The sequence below is a fragment of the Sphaerodactylus townsendi genome, linkage group LG05, assembly GCF_021028975.2.
Source record: "Sphaerodactylus townsendi isolate TG3544 linkage group LG05, MPM_Stown_v2.3, whole genome shotgun sequence".
NCBI lineage: Eukaryota > Metazoa > Chordata > Lepidosauria > Squamata > Sphaerodactylidae > Sphaerodactylus > Sphaerodactylus townsendi.
In genome coordinates this window covers 96465995-96483806 of record NC_059429.1, presented here as the reverse complement: position 1 = coordinate 96483806, position 17812 = coordinate 96465995, and the positions used below count along the sequence as shown (strand labels likewise).

The following is a 17812-nucleotide window of genomic DNA, read 5'->3' as shown; positions in this document are numbered from 1 at the left end:
TGCATTTTCAAACCACTTTCACAACTGGTTGCAAGTGGATTTTGCCATTCCGCATGGCTTCAAAGAGCACTGAAAGCAGTTTGAAAGTGCACTATTCTGCATGTGCGGAATGAGCCCTAGAGATAAAGTCTTTAAGAATCTTCAAGAGTCAAACCACTTGTAATGTATGAGATTTATGAATGAAGCTTCTAAAATTTACTTTAATATTATCCATGAGATATTTTTTATTTTAAAAATTTACAGACAATTATTAGCAAAAGGAACAAGTACAATAATTATAGCAACAACAACAACAACAGACCTTTATTAGGCATAAATGTCAAGCACAGGATATATAATGATTTATCAATCCATGTAAGTGCAAATAAAACCATTATCCCTTCAAATAACATTTTTTTAAAAAAAATGGGACACATGGATTAACACTGGACTTTGGTGTTCTGTAGAACATCAACATCAGTGGTCTAATCTCAGCAAGCCTAGGTCTTTCCCTTGCTGTCTTCATTCATAGGAAGAGATTTTCAAGATTCCAATAGAAAAGGGAAGGGTACTGCTGTACCCTCTAAAGAGAAGAAATGGGGAAAGAGAAAAGGAGCATAATTTTCCCCATTTTTTTGCCACCAAGTCACAGATGTTTTATTGCAATCCCACAGAAACACAGAAGCATACTGGTGGCCAAACATTGGCTTGCATGTTGGGTAATCCTGAAGACAGAATACCAAAAGGAAGACTTAAGTATCCAGGGTGTTCCAAACTTGGGGAAAATACCCTGGCTTGAGGGCCTTAAGGAATTTTCTTCTGCTTTGCATGTATTTGTACTATACCAGCATATTAATAACAAGACAAGAATATAAACAGCAAAGGTGAAAGATCACTAGCATACCAGCACATAATAAAAAAGGTGAAAAAGGAAGTCCTTCTTCAACTGAGGAAACCTCACTAACTCACCTCCTGCCATAATAGAAAGCCATGGATCAAGTATAGTTATCTTGGGCTAATTCCGCATGGGCCAAAAACAGCAGTGTGAAAACAGTGTGAAAATGGAGTAAAAGGGTTTAAAATGGTGTAAAAGGGTTTATACTGTTTTCACACCATTTTCACACTGCTGTTTTTGGCCCGTGCGGAATCAGCCTTGGTTAACTAGAAGTATAATTATCTTGGTTAGCTTGGTTAACTATCTTGGTTAACTAGATAATTGTTGGTGAATCATGCAATGCAGAGGAAAGATGTTCAGGAGCTTTTCCCATTGTTTCCCATAAAAATTATCCAGGTGCCCCTTGTTGTTTTTGCCTGTTGGGGACTATGCCATCAATTATGTGATTCTTTTAAGCATGTCCTTATATAAACTCAGGACCTTGGTTTTCATTTCACACTGAAAGCCACTCAAGACAACAGTATGGCTTTAATTACTGATTGTGCAACCCAGGTTTACTATATTTCAAAGTCTTCCATGTTTCTTTATGAGCAATGAAATTACTGGGTTTTTTGTTTTTGTTTTTTTAACTGAGCTGCGGAATTCAAGGAGGAAGACCTCAAAAGTAAAACTGAGCATCACAGCCCTGAAGGAAAATGTGGGTAGTGCAAATGCATTCCAGCCAGACATAGAATTATGAGGTGTTAATAGATAAGACATATTTTGGCTGTATCAGGTTATTAATGAGAATGTTTCAGGACTCATGTTTATCAGGAATTAGCAGTTTATCAACTTTCATTGCACATAATCTCCTCTGTCCAAAACCATCTGCACAGCAGTTGGTATCTGTGTGCATCTAAATGGAAGTCTCTAATTATTATAGTTTTTATTTAAAACCAAATGGTTTTGCACATGGAAGGTCAACTATTAGAGCTACACAAAATTTCTTTCTTTGAATTTCCTCCCCCTAGAAAGCACTCCATAAACCTAATGTTCCTCTTCTTCAGGAGGAATTTATTCCTATTTAGAGCCATTGTTTTCCTAATCTGCTGCTACTTCAATGCCATGTTTTAGGGCTTTGTCTTTGTTTTTCATTAGGTAACCTCAGCAAATCAGAGATCATGTAGTGTGTTTAATAGTATCCCATAATCATGTAGTCAGTTGGATTTTTCACTGCATGCAAACAAGCATTACTGCCCTTCCTCCCAAAGATCCAGTTCAGCACTAGTTATGTCAGGGTACATATTGAGATGTGTATTTGATGTACATTAAAACATACATTAAAACATCCGAGCAATACATTGTACATAAATAACATCTTGAAATCAGATACTCATTTGAAAATATATTTAAGTGCAGTATCTTGGCTGATTTGTTCTGATTTTGTAGCAATGGCTTCACTGTCATAGTACTGAACAACAAGCATTTACCCCAAAACAGAGGTAATGACTTCTTTTTTTGCAACAATATCTGTGGTCTGTCAAGTGTTTCTGTATCACCAGAACTGGGAGACACTTACAAAGGTACAATAGTGTTTGAGAAGCACATGTTCTCAATTCATTTCAGTATTAAGCAAGTAATTTTTTAAAAAAATATCTGAAGTAAATATACAAGCCTCAGGAGTTCAGCACTGCCATCCGTTCTTCTAGTAAATGTGTACATCTCAGTTCTGTTAACAGAAACCAGAAAGAAGTCATAAAAGATGTAAACCAAACAATTGCATTAAATTTTATTTTTTTTTAAATCGGAGACATTCTGATTTTACATTGTATATGGTTACATTGTGTGGTTACGTTGTGCTGAGTAATACATATTGCTTATATGTTTGAGACGGAACAGTTATTTGGTAGGTGTTGCTTCAGTGCAAAAGAAGTTATTTGATTTTCCAGACCATCAACAGAAAAACTTTGTATGGAGAACTGGAAATCATGATACTGAAATATTTGATAACTCAGAGAAAGACAGAGGAATTTGGAATGAGCTACAGTGGTAATATTCTGGCGTAACACCAAAAGCTAGACATTTCAGTGAACTGTTTTCTGTATGTGAATTCTGCACTGCATGGATTGTTTTTTTTTGGGGGGGGGGGCACTTTTCATTAAGAAACGAAGCTGATGTTTCTTTCCCAAAAACATGGTGACTAAGCTTCAGACATCAGATATAATTGAAACAAGACTGTCAGTACAGAGAGAGACAGACGGACATTTCTGCTGGGAACTGTTTGAATTCATGGGAGAGGGAGGTTAGTCTTAAATATCTAAATTGCATGGAGTTAGTGGTGAGGAAAGAAAGAGCCTGTTTTCCTTCATTCTATAGGTGTGGGGAAAAAAAGAAATCTGCTCTTAATCACGAGGATTCTTTTACTCAAATAACCTAAGTCTCTTGAGGCAGATGGGTTCTATGGAGTTCTTGTTAACCCCAGAGCCAATTCCCTAGATGGAAAATTGTCCTTTGTTCATGATGTCATGGTCAAATGGAACCAGAAATACGAAACATTAGAAGATTGGAATCCTTTTCTCTCTTTTTTTTTGAAATGCAATTATATGTGTATATCAAGTAAATTTTGGATAGCAGGTTTTCATCTCCCCTGACCTTTGCTATTGAGTTAATGAAAGGCTAGATGAATCCACTTTAAGTATAAGCTTCAGAATACCTTTGATATTCAGTCTTCATGAGAGCTAACTGTGCTGTTTACATTTTGTCCGATATCAACCAGGTGTGTGTAACTTATTTATTTATTTAAAGCACTTGAATCCTTCCTTTCCAAATCCAGAGACGGCTTCCAGAAAATAAGTCATAAACATATCCAGTATGAAAGCACAATTTCCAAATAACCATCTCATGAAAAGTAATTGCTAAAAACAGTGCACACGGTACAGTGCAATCCAGGTGAGGGGGGAACCACTCAGGAAGCCATAGGACCCCAGCATCAAAGTTGGCTGTTTCTGCACAGCACAATTATACCAGGTTGCAATCAGTATCTTACAATCCGGGTCTATTTTATCCTGGTTTCTCTCTTCACATGGCTGCCATGTGAAGGAATTGAGTGAAGACTGGGAGAAAATACTCCAGTTTGTTTCGCCTGAGCCCAGGTCTTTTATATTTACACCGCACATGTATCCGTGCATCCACAAACATCACAGATGTCCCACGTTCTGATTGGCTGTGGTTTTTGGACAGCAGCGGGGGAAAGTGAAGCCCCCCTTTTTCCAGTCCTGGATAGGGCCCAGTGCAGGCCTCAACACTGCAAGCAATAGCAAAAAACCAATATCCCAATTGGAACCCGTTATACATTTGTTGTGCGGAAGGGGCCTAGGTGCCACATCTCAAAATGATAAGTTGGGGGAGGCATGCTAGAGGTTTATAAATTTTTTCAGGGGGCAGAGAAAGTGGATAGAGAGAGCTCCTTATTCTACCCTACTAGAATCAGCAGAAGTCCAGGAATGCTCTCTTTTCTGGGGCATCTGGTCTATTGCGGTGGAATCCTAGACTAGATTAACCATCAATCTAATCGAGCATCTCTCTCTCTCTCTCTCTCTCTCTCTCTCATGTTCTTAAACAGAGATGTACAGTTAAATGGAACTCACTTCAAATCATAGTTAAAAGGGGCCGTACAAGCCATCTAGTCCAACCCCCTGCTCAATGCAGAATCAGCCTAAAGCATCCCTGACAGGTGTTCATCCAACAGCTGCTTGAGGACTGCCAGTGGGGAGGAGCTCACCACCTCCCTAGATAGCCAATTCCACTACTGAACTACTCTCCTTGTTAGACAGTTCTAGGTGGTAATTTCAGCCCATAAATGAAACCTACTACTGCAAGTTATATCCTCTACTGACAACAGGAACTGTTCCCTGTTCTTCTCTGACAGCTTTTAAAATACTAAAAGAAAACAATCATGTCCCCTCCCCACTCAACCTCCTTCCCTCAGTATTCCCCAATCTCTCAGGCTTTCCTTATAGTCTTGAAGGCCATGATCATCTCTGTCACTTTCCTATGTACCTGCTCTAATCTGTCCACATCCTTTTTGAAGTGAGGTCTCCAGAGCTGCATATGCTACTCGAAGCACTGCCTGACTAATGCAGCGGGATTGTGACATCTTGCAATTTAGATGTTATGCCTCTGTTGGTACATACCAAGTCTTTTTGCTGCTACATCACATTGGCTGCTCATATCCAGTAAACAGTAGTGCAACAGTTTTTGCCCATTCAAACTTATTAATCATGTCTGCGTACATAGCTGTTAAAAGGCAAAAGACAGTAGTTCCCAAACAACATTCCAGGGAATTGTATGGTTCTTTGGGAGTTCTTCAGACAGAGTATGAATAACAGCAAAAATACAGCACTTGCCTACTCTTGATCATCTCTTGCAATTTGCAGAGTTAAAGGTGTGTGTTGGAAAGATCTGTTTACCAATGGAGCTAACAGTGAGAGTCATTAATTCCTTGTCCTAAATGGCTACATTCTAAATTTGCAGTAAAATAAATGGTGGTGATGGTTAATCAAATCAGTATTTGACACCAATGTTAGCCTTCTTGGAAAAGCCTGGTCATTTGTCCAATTGGGTAAAGCAGACATTTAATTTACAAATACACTTTCTGGTGACCGGTTACCCTAGGGCCATTGGGGTAAGGAGCAACCAGAGCCTTTTGGGTAAGGAGCAATTAGGGCCAACTAGGCTTGGAGATTTGGATGCAACAAATACCAGATTCGGGGCGAATCTGGGCGAATTCGGGAATATTCAGGCAAAAATTGGCCGAATATGCCTTGCCTGAATATGAACAAATCCAAATGCAAAGTATTCAGCTTTTTTTGTATTTTTGGTGCTTTTTCACCAAGCCTAGATTCTATTAACAGGAGGCCTCCTGGAGCCACCTTGAAAGTCTGGCGCCTCTATCTTCAAAAATGTGCTGCCAGTGCTTACATACTCAGAAATTCCCCAGAATCTGCCAGGCTGTTCAGCAAGTTCTATGGTGGGAAAAAATAACTTTTCCTATCATAGACTTCAGTCGGGCTTGCTGTTATGACCAGCTGGCTCTGTGGTAGAGGTTTCAATGGGGGGCACTCTGGTGGGTGTCTTGCTCTAGGTTGGGGCACTTATTTCCTGCTGGGCTGCTGGTGTGAGTCTTCTGAAAGGAACCAGCCAAATTTGCTAAAGTTTGCTTGGGAGGGGCAAACACTGCGGGCATCAGGTTTACCTTCAACTTTGCTTCTGGAGTGGGGGGCATGTTGAGAGAGTTCAGAGAGAACTTAGCCAGCAGGCTTCACTTGCAGGAGTGGGGAAACAAAATAAGCCTTTTGGGGGCCCATAAAATTGAACCCCAAGAAGAAAAGTTCACCAAGCCTGGATGCTATTACCAGGAGGGCCTCCTGGAGCCACCTTGAATGTCTGGTGCCTCTATCTTCAAAAATGTGCAGCCTGCTTACACACTCAGAAATTCCCCTTAGTCTACAGTGGAGCCAAGACACTGCAAAACAGAGAATCTGGGCAAATTTCCTGGGGTGCCTGTCAGGGGTGCAGTTTTAAAGCTAGTGGCACCAAAATTTCAGGATACCAGGCAGAGACAGTTATGATGATACCACCTGGATTTGGTGAAGCTTGGTTCAAGGTGTCCAAAGTTATGGACCCTCAAAGGGGTAGCCCCATCTCCTGTTAGCTCCCATTGGAAACAATGGGGGATGGGGCACCGCTTTGGAGGTTCATAACTTTGCCCCCCCTGAACCAAACTTCACCAAACTTGGGTAGTATCACCAGGACAGTCCTTGGATCAAACCATGAAATTGTGGTGCTGCTAGCTTTAAAAATGCACCCCTGCAGGCCCAAATTTAAAAAATTCAAATGGACACGAATTTTTCGGATATACCCAAATATTTGGTTTATCCGAATATGTTATTTATCTTATTCAGGCATACAGATAATTTTATACCCAAATAAATCCGAATCCAAATTTTACCAAATTTCTAGGGTATTTAGCAACCCTAGAGCCAACAAACAGCAGCTCCACCAGCACTGTTGGGAACTTGTCTCAGACCCTTCCATGGCACTGGAAATTGGCAAAAGAAGTTGGCAATTTTTCAGGAGGAGGAAGAGGGGGTGAGCTAATTCATAGATTCTGACCATTAAATTTAATAGATTTCTGGATTGACAATTTATGAAGAAATTTTAGTGTATGATGTTAATCTCTGAGAACTGTGCAGACAATGGAAACACAGATACCCTCCTTAGTATCATTTGTTTCATTTACTGGATTTGGACTTGATGGCAAATCCACGAAATCAAGACAAATAGAACATTCAGAAATTGCTGAAATGGGAACATTTTTGTGTGGTTAAAATGAGCGCCAGTGGAAATAGAGGCTTTGTTTTTTTAAGGTGGTAGTTCTTGGGAACCTGTTCAATTATTTTTGGCCTAAATGTGTAACAGTAGCTGTGTGATTAACTGTGCTTAAAGTGGTGGCCTTTACAGCAAAAGTGTTGTTATTTTAATAGGATAGTCCTGAAGAAAAAAGTAATCTGGTATGGTTTTTACTATGACTTTTTGTATTTTGAGGAACGAGGACAAACTCATGTGGAATGTATTTTTCCTCTCCCTGCAAAATACAAAATACCAGTATGATCCTGAAACAATGCTGTTAACAAGGACAACTCCACAAAATCAACTGCAAAGTATTTATTGTAATGATGCTGGGGAAGATGTATCACATCAGAGTATTTGTGTGGAATCTTTTTAAAAGAGTAAAAAAATCAAAATGGAATCTTATAGCTCTTCAAAGACAAACAGATGCATTTAAAGCATAAATATTTGTGCACTACACTCACAAAAACTTATCTATTTACTAATAGCAAAGCCGACCAACTCTGAGGATTCCTAAATCCGATGACTGGAGCTGCGAATGAGCAATACAGATCTTTTAACAGAATACCCGCATGCTTTATTCTTTCAGCAGAAATGGACAATGAATTTCTTGGTCGCTGTAAATAGGAGCACCAACTGAACCATGTCTCTGTACCTTTAAACACTGTGGGAAGGTTCCTTGGAAAGGTTATGGTTGTAATGACTATTGATGACAACACTAAACTTAAAATATTCAGTGTTACCTTGGCCTTGCATCCAGTTCCAGTTTAGTTTTTTATTCCTTGCTGATAGAACAGCTTTCTGATAACATGATGTGACTGCCCACACAGTGGCAAGCATATTTTACTAGATATGGAAAGGCAGTAGAAGATGAATGCATAGTAATATATTGGTGGGCTATTCCTGCAATAGTTGGGCATGATTTCCCCACTGATTTTGCAGTTTGGGTATAATGTCCCATCTTCATTGACAAGCAATGGTTTGCACTTGTCTTTCAAATCAGAATGGAAAACCAAGTGGGTTCCAGTTTTCGTTTGGAGAGCAAGCACAAGCCACAGCTTAATCACACTATAGCACATTGTGGTTGTCACAACCCCAAAAAAATGAGTAAGGGAATTAAATCAGGGGGCCAAATCAGGGCTGTAGAGGGCCTGCTTTACATCTCCAGCTGGAGAAAATCAAGGGACAGGGTTTGAAGTGACCTAGAGACTGAAGAACTATATTTGCTACTCTGTTTTATCTTCAGAGACACAAACACACTTCAGCTATCTTTGAAGGAAAACTGTATATCACCAGAATTGGCAGGAACAGTTGAGTTGATTCATGTCATTTATTTACTGTAAAGAAGCCTGGGCGCAATACTTGCAAATGTCCCAGGGCGAGTTCAGCAAATGGCCAACACAATGGAGGATTCACTCTCAGAAAATGGTGGATGCCAGTAAAATTGAAAGTGAGAGCTTTACTGGGCAGGAGAAATAAGTCATCTCCTGAGCTCCACACAGTGGCGTACGGTGGGAAAATGGTGCCCAGGGACAGCCATTCTCTGGGCACCTCCCCTACACTCAGTGCGGTGGGGCTCAGGGGGTGCCCCTGAGCCCCGCCCCCCCAGCTTTCAGCCAGCAGCCGGCAGGCTCCTCTGCCCTCCCTTCTGAGGAGAGCAGAAGCAACAGAGGCTCCGTCCTCGTCTCCTTTGCTTTTATAAGCACGAGGGCAGGGTTCCATTTGCAACCCCACCCCCATGCTTATAAAAGCAAAGGAGTCGAGGATGGAGCCTCAGTTACTTCTGCTCTCCCCAGAGGGGAGGGTAGAGGGGGCTGCCAGCTGCCAGCTGGGAGCCGGGAGCCAAGAGGAGGGGCAAGGCTTGGGGGTGCGGTGTCCTCAGGTTTCCTTGGCCCTGCCCATGCTGATAATGACATGGGTGGGGCCAAGAGCGCCCAAAGACCACGAGGCAGCAGGAAGGGACTTGCTGTCTTCCTGGTCATGGGGGGGGGCATGTGATTTTCTAAAACAACTCCAGGAGTATTCATTTACTTTTTATAACTTTCCTGAGATCATCTTCAGTTTAGCAGAGTGTGAAGTGTTCCGTTAGCACAAATTGAAAACTGTTCCATATGTATTAATGTGGAATGTCATCCTTTTCCTTTTTCATAATCACTCTCATAGTCAAAATACTGACATTGCCCTCTACCATGTGTTAAAGAAACGTACCACTCTTAATCCACCTTAGTTGTAAATGTGACAAGATTATTAAATGGTTGTTAAGTATCAATGTTATTTTTAATCATTTGATTATTCACAGAATCGTTAACGTGGTTTACTGAAATCAGGTATTTTGTTCTTGAAGTTCAGAAAACAGCCTGTATATATATAAAGTCAGTGAATTAAAAGTAAACATCTTTTATAGCACCCTTTGAGGACTTTGAGGTAGTAAAACCTATTTTGGTTATAGAGAAGTCATATAGATAGGTAGATGTTGATATTTCTTAGTTGTGAAAAGGCATGCTTGATTCTTGGAGAAGACCCCAAACTAAGTTTCTCTCAGAAGGGGCAGGGGAGTGGTCCTCAGACTGCAGAATGTCTTGAACAGACCTAATCATTTGGAGACAGTTTACTAATTGTTATGAGAGTAGAGGCTGATCCAGCTGGTATTCCCATCTGTCAGAACATATTTTCTTCCCATTAACACAGTGGTGACATTTTTGATGTTAAAACTATTGTGAACATCCTTCTTGGCAAAATTTGTAAGGAGATATGCTTGCTCTTCATGCCTGCTCCTTGGCACTGATACTTTTCTGTCAACAAAGAGTTGAATATGCCATTCTGTGTGGGTGTTAGTAAATTATTCAGGAACTAGATTGATGCCAGACCTGTGAACAGAAGAACAAAAATAATGTCCTGTGGTCAGATCTCTGTATTTTAGCCTGAGAAACCCAGAATGTGTTGCATAGAATCCGAGTGACTTTGTTCATAAGCTACAGTACCTGACTTGTTCTTGCTTTTTAAATTCTTCCTTCTTCATTTCCTACTGATCTAATCATAGACAGAATGATCCAATTTAATTTTTTATGTTAGGGGGCTGGAAGCAAAGGCTATTCTGATGCTAGTTAACTAAACAATAGACATTCCTGAGGAAGGGAGGTAAATTTTTCTTTAATGTTGTTGGGTTTCAAAGCAGCAAATCCCCCTCCACACAACCCCAAATGATATTTTATTACCATCCTTCATGTCTATCCTTTCAGAGTGGAGTTATAAACAAAGAATCTAGGATGTAAACACCAAAGGTAAAGGCTACTATAGGGGTATGTAAATTGTGTCTGGAGATTGCCATGCAAATCGTGTCTTTTAACAACTTTGTTGAAATTGGAAGACTTACTTGAGCTGATCTGAGACATCTGGCTTTAATTTGAGTTGTGTCAAGGAAAGAGGGGCTGACAGATTCCTGCAGTGTATAGCAGTTGTGGTACTCTCTTCCCTTACACAAACATCAGCAGCATCTTTGCTCCTGCAGATAATAGGATACTAAGCAGCTCTGGGCCATACTCTAAATCTAAACATAGCTTGATTGCTGTTTCTCCTTCTTCATTCAGGATTTTCTCTCTCCATTCTAGCTTATGTGATGAAATTACTGTGACAAAAGTTCTAAGGTTCCTCGCTTAATATTTCAGGCATCACTGTTGAGATGGGGGAATGGGGAAATAAAATCTCATGTGCCCATGGATCCATGATTAATTTTCATATTATTACTGAATTAGGTCTGGCTGCTATTGGAGGAGAGCAGAGGGAATCTTTAGCAGGGTGATTCTTGACAACTCTGATTTCAGGAACCTTCTGTAACTAACTATGGCCTTTTTTGCACATGCAGAATAAAGCACATTCAATCCACTTTCACAATTGTTTGAAAGTGGATTTTGCTATTCCACACAGTAAAATCCAAAGTGCATTGAAAGTGGATTGAAAGTTCATTATTCTGCATGTGCAACAGGGCCTATCAGTGCTTTATAGCTTGGTGTTTAAAAATTTGTTACATAGATAATTTCCCCATCAAATCTTAGGCCGTTTCCGCACGGCCCATAAACGACGGCCTGGGGGTGGTAAAAACGCATTCATTCATTCACGCGTTGCAGCAGCGGCGACCTGAATGCGCTTCCCTCCCCCCAGGGTGGCGTCAGGCCACCCTAAACAACAACCCTTTAAAGGGTTGTTGTTGGGGAGGAAGCGTCTTCCCGGCGGCGCGGCGCTGTCGCCCTCCTCCGTTCTACTCACGATGTCCTCGTACCATGCCGCTGGCCGTCCGAGGCCCACGCTGTCACTCCAGTGGTCGGAGGGCAGCGGGCGGCCCGACGGCCAGCAGGCGACGAGACACGTGAGTAGAACGGAGGGGCCGGCGAGGCGCCCGTGTGGAGCCACCTCTCCCGCGGCGTGCCTCCTTGGCCTGCTCGGCACGCCATATGGCGGGGAAAGCAGTGCCTCCCACGCCAGCACTCTTGGCGGCGTGGGGGCGCAAGGAGGCCGTGCGGAAACGGCCCTAGAAAATTTAAGGATCCTCGGTTCTCCTTGGCTTAGTAAGCACCATGAATAGGTGCAGGGAGGGAGGATCTGTTAGAAGCCTTTCTGGGGAACAATCTTTGTTGGAAGATGTCAAAACTGATTAAGAAGAAGCTACAGAGAAACATTAGAATCTTAAAACCTTCCTTCCCAATAAAATCTGGAGTTTTTGTCTACTCACTGTACTCAGTGAAAAGCTAGACATTGAGGGGGAAAAGAGGAAATGCTTCTTGATAACAGGTTGTCTCATACAGCTGACAGCACTGTGTTCCTCTCATTCAGATACTTCTTTCAACATGAAAAGAAGAGTCTTATGTCTCAGAAAGGCTCCTTGCACAGAATAAAGGCACCCCAGTTAACTGAGCAGAATGATATGATATAACCAGGGTTGTCAGGCCCAGCCTGGCAACTAGTGGCAGACTGGAGGGCTGGATATATGGATGGGTGGCCATTAACAGTGGCATGATGTCATGCTTGGTAAAATTCCTAGAGAGACGTGACATCAGCCAATGGACAGTTTTTAATATTTTTTCCTCCACTTCTCTGAGGAGAAGTGAAAAATGCCAGCTCTGGGTAGCAGTGGCATACCTAGGCAAACTGGAGCCCTGGGCAAAGCTGAGTTTGATGCCTCCCCCATGGGCAGCCACCCTCCCCCACCGTGACCAAACAATGATTTTTTACATCAGGTCATTTCAAAGTCACCATCACATTATAGAACATGCCCCAACTCACAAATCTGTACACAGAAATGGGCCATGCCACACAGCAGAAATATTTTTGAAAAACATTTTCAAAATGCTTTCAAAATGTTTTATTACTACTATTAAAACATTTTATGGTGTTGTATCCAGTCCCCCCCCAATTGAGGGAAACAGCATCACTTTCAATGTTATTTAAAATGGGGACCCCAGATTCTCCCTTTAAGGTGGATTTAAAAGGAGAATCTGGGCTCCCTAGTTTAAACAAGTGATGCTGGAATTCACCCCCAAACAACATAATTTTCAATGGTGTTTAAACTTGGGAGCCCAGATTCTCCTTTTAAATCCATCTTAAAGGGAGAACCTGGGGTCCCCAGTTTAAACAACATTGAAAGTGATGCTGTTTTGGGGTGGATTCTCCCCCACCCTGAAACAGCATCACTTTCAGTGTTTAAACTGGGGACCTCAGATTCTCCCTTTAAATCCATGCCAAAGGGGGTGGATTTAATAATAATAATAACCTTTATTAGGCATTGAGAGAATAAAAGAAAGAAAAAACAATCATTGGCAGGAAGGGGGTGGATTTAAAAAGAGAATCTGGGGAAATTTGGGGGTGCCTGCTGTCAGGGGTGCAATTATTAAGATACCAGCACCAAAATTTCAGAGTACCTTCGTGAGCCCCTATTGATGATACCAGGTTTGGTTCAGGGGGTCCAAAGTTATGGATCCTCAAAGGTGTAGCCTCCATCTCCTATTAGCTCCCATTGGAAACAATGCGGGATGGGGCACTCCCTTTGGGAGTCCATAACGTTGGACTCTCTAAACCAAACCTCACCAGACCTGGGTGATATCACCAGGAGCATCTCCTGAAAGATCCCTAAAGTTTTAGTGCAGCTAGCCTAAAAACTGCACCGCCTGCAGGCCAAAAATGGAAAAAACACTGAAAATACAAAAAAATCCCACAAACGAACCAGCATTTTTGGCACACACTACAAGGGGGCACCCTGGGCAACTGCCCACTTTTCCAGTGGGAGGGACACCCCTGCTGGGTAGGGTATCCCTGTCCCTATATGGACGCTGGCAACCCTAGACATAACTTGATAGAAGTTAGTTTGTACCCTGGCCACAATACACCACATACTTAAGTCTGTAGAAGCCCACTAAAATCAATGAGTTTAAATGACTTAACTCTGTGTTAGATTGTAATTTCTTTATATATTGTATTGGTGCTTTGTTCAGGAAACTGGAAATTAGACAGTTAATGAAGTAATGACTTGTATATGAGTACAGTATGCTAGCTTTCTACTACCTATTGGTCAGGGAAGCTTTTTAGAGGTTGATTATGCTCCCCCCTACCCTTCAAAATGCCTGCATATGTGTTGGACAGATACCAGTGCTAGCCTTTCTCTGTTCTTTATGCCCATTAGTTATTTCATTTATTTACATTACTTATAGTCCATCTTTCCTGTGTCTTGTGACAGTTTGGAAGAAGATAAATGACTATTACCCTTCTTTTATTTTTCACAGTGGCTTTTGTCAAAGAGAGTCCAACAAAACTAAGATTTCTACCAACATCTGGTCTCCACTTTAAGAACCTCAAATAAATGCATCATAGATAATCTTTTAATAACTAATACCACAGGAATTAATGACAATCCTGCTACTTCCCAGTATTCCTATTTTTTAAAGTATATCAATATTGCTACTATTCAAACAAGGCTTTCTGAAATAGAAAAGAAAAGCTGCATCTGGTATCCACATACCAGGGCCTCAAGAAGAATATGAAATATCTTACTGTTCATTTTCACTAATATTGCTGAATCAGCACATACCCATCAGACTAGGAATGGGCCCTTTTTTACATCATCTTCACTCACAGTAATGTTCCCGGTTTGTTTGTTTCCTAGGTGTATAGCGTAATGTCCATGCTGTGCTACACACTGATTATAGCGTTTCTGATCGGCATATGGGCAGCACCAAAATCTGAGGATAATGCGCCACTGGGGTCTCCTGCAACATCTGACATTTCGGAAAGAAGCCAGACGGTGCAACACAGAGACCACAACCAGCCTGTTACTGGGGAAGTAGAGGACACAAAAATCGAGCAAGCTACAAACATCAAAGTGGATCCAAAGCTTTTTCAGAAGAGACGATTCCAGTCCCCTCGAGTTTTGTTCAGCACTCAGCCACCTCCTTTGTCAAGGGATGGTCAGGGCGTGGAGTTCCTGGACAGCACAGACTCTCTCAGCAGTAATATCCGAGCCAAACGTTCCGCACACCCCGTGCACAACCGTGGGGAGTATTCTGTGTGTGACAGTGTTAGTATGTGGGTTGCCAACAAAACCACAGCGACAGACATCAAAGGCAAACAGGTGACTGTGGTGGTGGATATGAACATTAACACCAGCTTTTACAAGCAGTACTTTTTTGAGACCAAGTGCAGAGACCCTAAGCCAGTGTCCAGTGGGTGCAGGGGCATTGACTCCAGGCATTGGAACTCCTACTGCACCACTACACACACCTTTGTTAAGGCACTGACCATGGCAGGCAAGCAGGCAGCCTGGCGATTCATTCGGATAGACACTGCCTGTGTGTGTGTAATCAGTAGGAAAACAGACAGCCTCTGAAACAGACCAACTGTTCTCCTCCCCATCCACATACTCCCAGTCCCCTACCTCAGCCTGTAAATTATTTTAAGTTATGAGGACTCTATGGTATATTTATAGTTTATATAGTAAAGAAATGAATCCTCATTATTTATTAAACTTTTTTGAAAACTGCCCATGTTTTGTGTATTTTAATTTAATGGCATATCTCTCCTTTGAGCAGATTCTTCCTTCAAACCTGGTATCCAGACAGTCCCTTGGGAATATCAACATTAGTATTTCCAAAAAGAGAAGCACCAGTGTATTGCACACCCATCTTGGTTTTTCTACTAAAACATGACCACCTTTATAAGCAACTAGTGGGCCCAGCCACGCATTGCTGTGGCAATTGTGCTTCTCATCACAGTCTGCAACCCACACAGATGTCCATGCAGGTCCAATGATCCCCAGCATAGCCTTTTGGGGTGGTCAAATGGAATCCCTCTTTCCCTTTTCAATGCACATTGTTATATGGTGGTGTCTTGTTTGTTTAGTATAAGGTAACCCTTCCCATTCCACAACAGAACTGTCCAGAGTGCGAATCCCGCTGTCCATGAGGCTGGTTGACACGCACAGTCCTGGCTTGGGTAAGGCAGAACTGGGGCAAGGAGGCTATCCCAGTCAGGCAGCAGAGGCAGGGTGGTGAGGCGCTCAGATCGAGGCCAGCTCCCTGGGTTCTTAAAGGGCCATGTGCAAAAGAAGCGGAGCCGGTAGTGTTGGTTCGCCCCCACTCCGCAGATTTTCTTAGAAGAAAAAGGCAAAATCCAGCTCACTTTTAGTAAAAGAGAGCTGTGGCGAATATGGGTGAGGAAGTGAGTAAGTGGTGGTTGGATGTGAGGGAGAGCAGAATGAAGTGTGTGAGGATGAGATGGATGTGTATGAAAGTATGTGTGTTGTGTGGGTGAGGCACAGAGAGTGAAAGTTACCTGCGTGTGGGGCGGAACCCCACCTGATGTCTCACATGGCAAAGTGTGTATGTGTTTCACTTCCACTCGTATTACCTACCAGTATTACCTGTTTACTGTTTTCACCGCTCATCTCTGGCCATCTGCGCGAACATTCTAAGGGCATACCAAGCCCTCAGGCCGCAGACATGCTGCACGAACATTCTAAGGGTGACAGTTAAACACAGCCAGCTTCATGGCCTGGTGCACCAGGAAAAATACATTTTACCTGGCTCAGGTATGGACTTTCGGCGATTTGAAGGTCCGAGTACCTGCCCGCAACAGGGAGGAACGTCCTGCGAAAATTTGGGGGCGATCCGTCCAGCAGCTTTTGAGGGAGACCATCAGGGACAAACACACGTTTAGATTTTTATATATATAGATATTTTGTTCTGTAGACAAACATCACAAGTAATCAGGTTAGTCCATTAGAGAGTTTCCAGATAAAAGCAACAGTACACTCTTTCCTTTCTCAGAAACTATCTATTCTTCCACCAGCCCCAAATAAGTCAAGTAAAACAAGAAATGTGTCTTGATATTTACATTCATTCAGACCACATTTTCAAAATCCATAATAAACTGCATAATGTTGTCATTTTTCCATTTAAGTCTTTGCTTGGATTTCTTCCTGTTTATACATTCTCACAGAAATGGAGCTGACCTCTTACAGCGCTTGTTTTAGTCTCATCAGTTTTCACTGTCTTAAATTTTATATATTTTTCTGTCTTCTGTTGGCGAGCAATCCTCTTTTTAAGGAAACTTTTCTGCAAGTGTTTGTAACACAGAAACAATTGTTTTCTAATGTGTAGTAAAGGCAACATTCCTTACATTCTATTTTTACAAACATAAATACTTTAAAAAGTTAAAAGTTCATTGATTAACATTATAGTATGTTTATTTAGTTCTTCCCAAAAAGGCTGGGAATACCAACATAACAAAACAGGGCCAAAACAGCGCCCAAAGTATGACATTTTCATTTGCTCTAGAATTATTCCTATATTGTAAAAATGGTAATTCAGTATGAAATCTTGCAAAAAAAAGCCTTTACATTCCCACATTAGCTTGTAAGTCTTTATATTACCTATTAGCATTAAAAATCAACCTTCCTGCAATCTGTTTTTCATTCTAGCTGGTTACATCCAAAGTATAAGAAAGTCAACTGATGCAACATTATGGCTAATGCTAATACACAATCACAAAACGCATTGCATCCACCGCTTTTTATGTGCTTAAAAGGTGCATAAACAATAAAGTGCATATATACAAATCAAACCCAGTGCAACAATGTTATACAGCAAGGCTCTATACACTCAACAGTTTCCAAGACACAGTTCCCAGCTGCAACAAGTCTCAGCTGTAAAAGTATCTGCGTTCATACGCAGTGTTACCAGTTCATTATCTGCGTTGACGTGCTGTCCTTTAAACTTGACGAAACATCGTTATTTTGTAACAACTCATTTACGAAGTATCAAAGAATCAACTGAATTCGTCTGTGCTGTTATGTTATTTGCATTGACGTGCTGTCACGCAAAGTCAGGCTCTGATCCAGCTAACAAATGTGCAGCCACATACCATTTTAAATCAATGGTTACATGATTAACTTCAGTCCCGCTGATTTCAGTAGGATCTGTAGCCTGATACTGATCCAAAATGAGTCTCAGTGGAGTAACTCTCAAGAAGGTTCAATGTAGCAAAATGTAAAGTGATGCACATAGG

At 41.6% G+C, this 17812-nt stretch overlaps 1 protein-coding gene across 1 annotated transcript in view; it reads left to right on the top strand.

The window, feature by feature from the left end:
- The window catches only part of LOC125433970 (venom nerve growth factor 1-like), a 62816-nt gene extending 47535 nt beyond the window's left edge, over positions 1-15281 (top strand). The window contains exon 2 of the mRNA XM_048498940.1: positions 14415-15281. Coding sequence (XP_048354897.1) covers positions 14427-15134 — 708 coding nt within the window. The 5' untranslated portion in view covers positions 14415-14426 and the 3' untranslated portion in view covers positions 15135-15281. The remainder of the gene's footprint in view (positions 1-14414) is intronic.
- The last annotated feature ends 2531 nt before the right edge of the window (positions 15282-17812 follow it).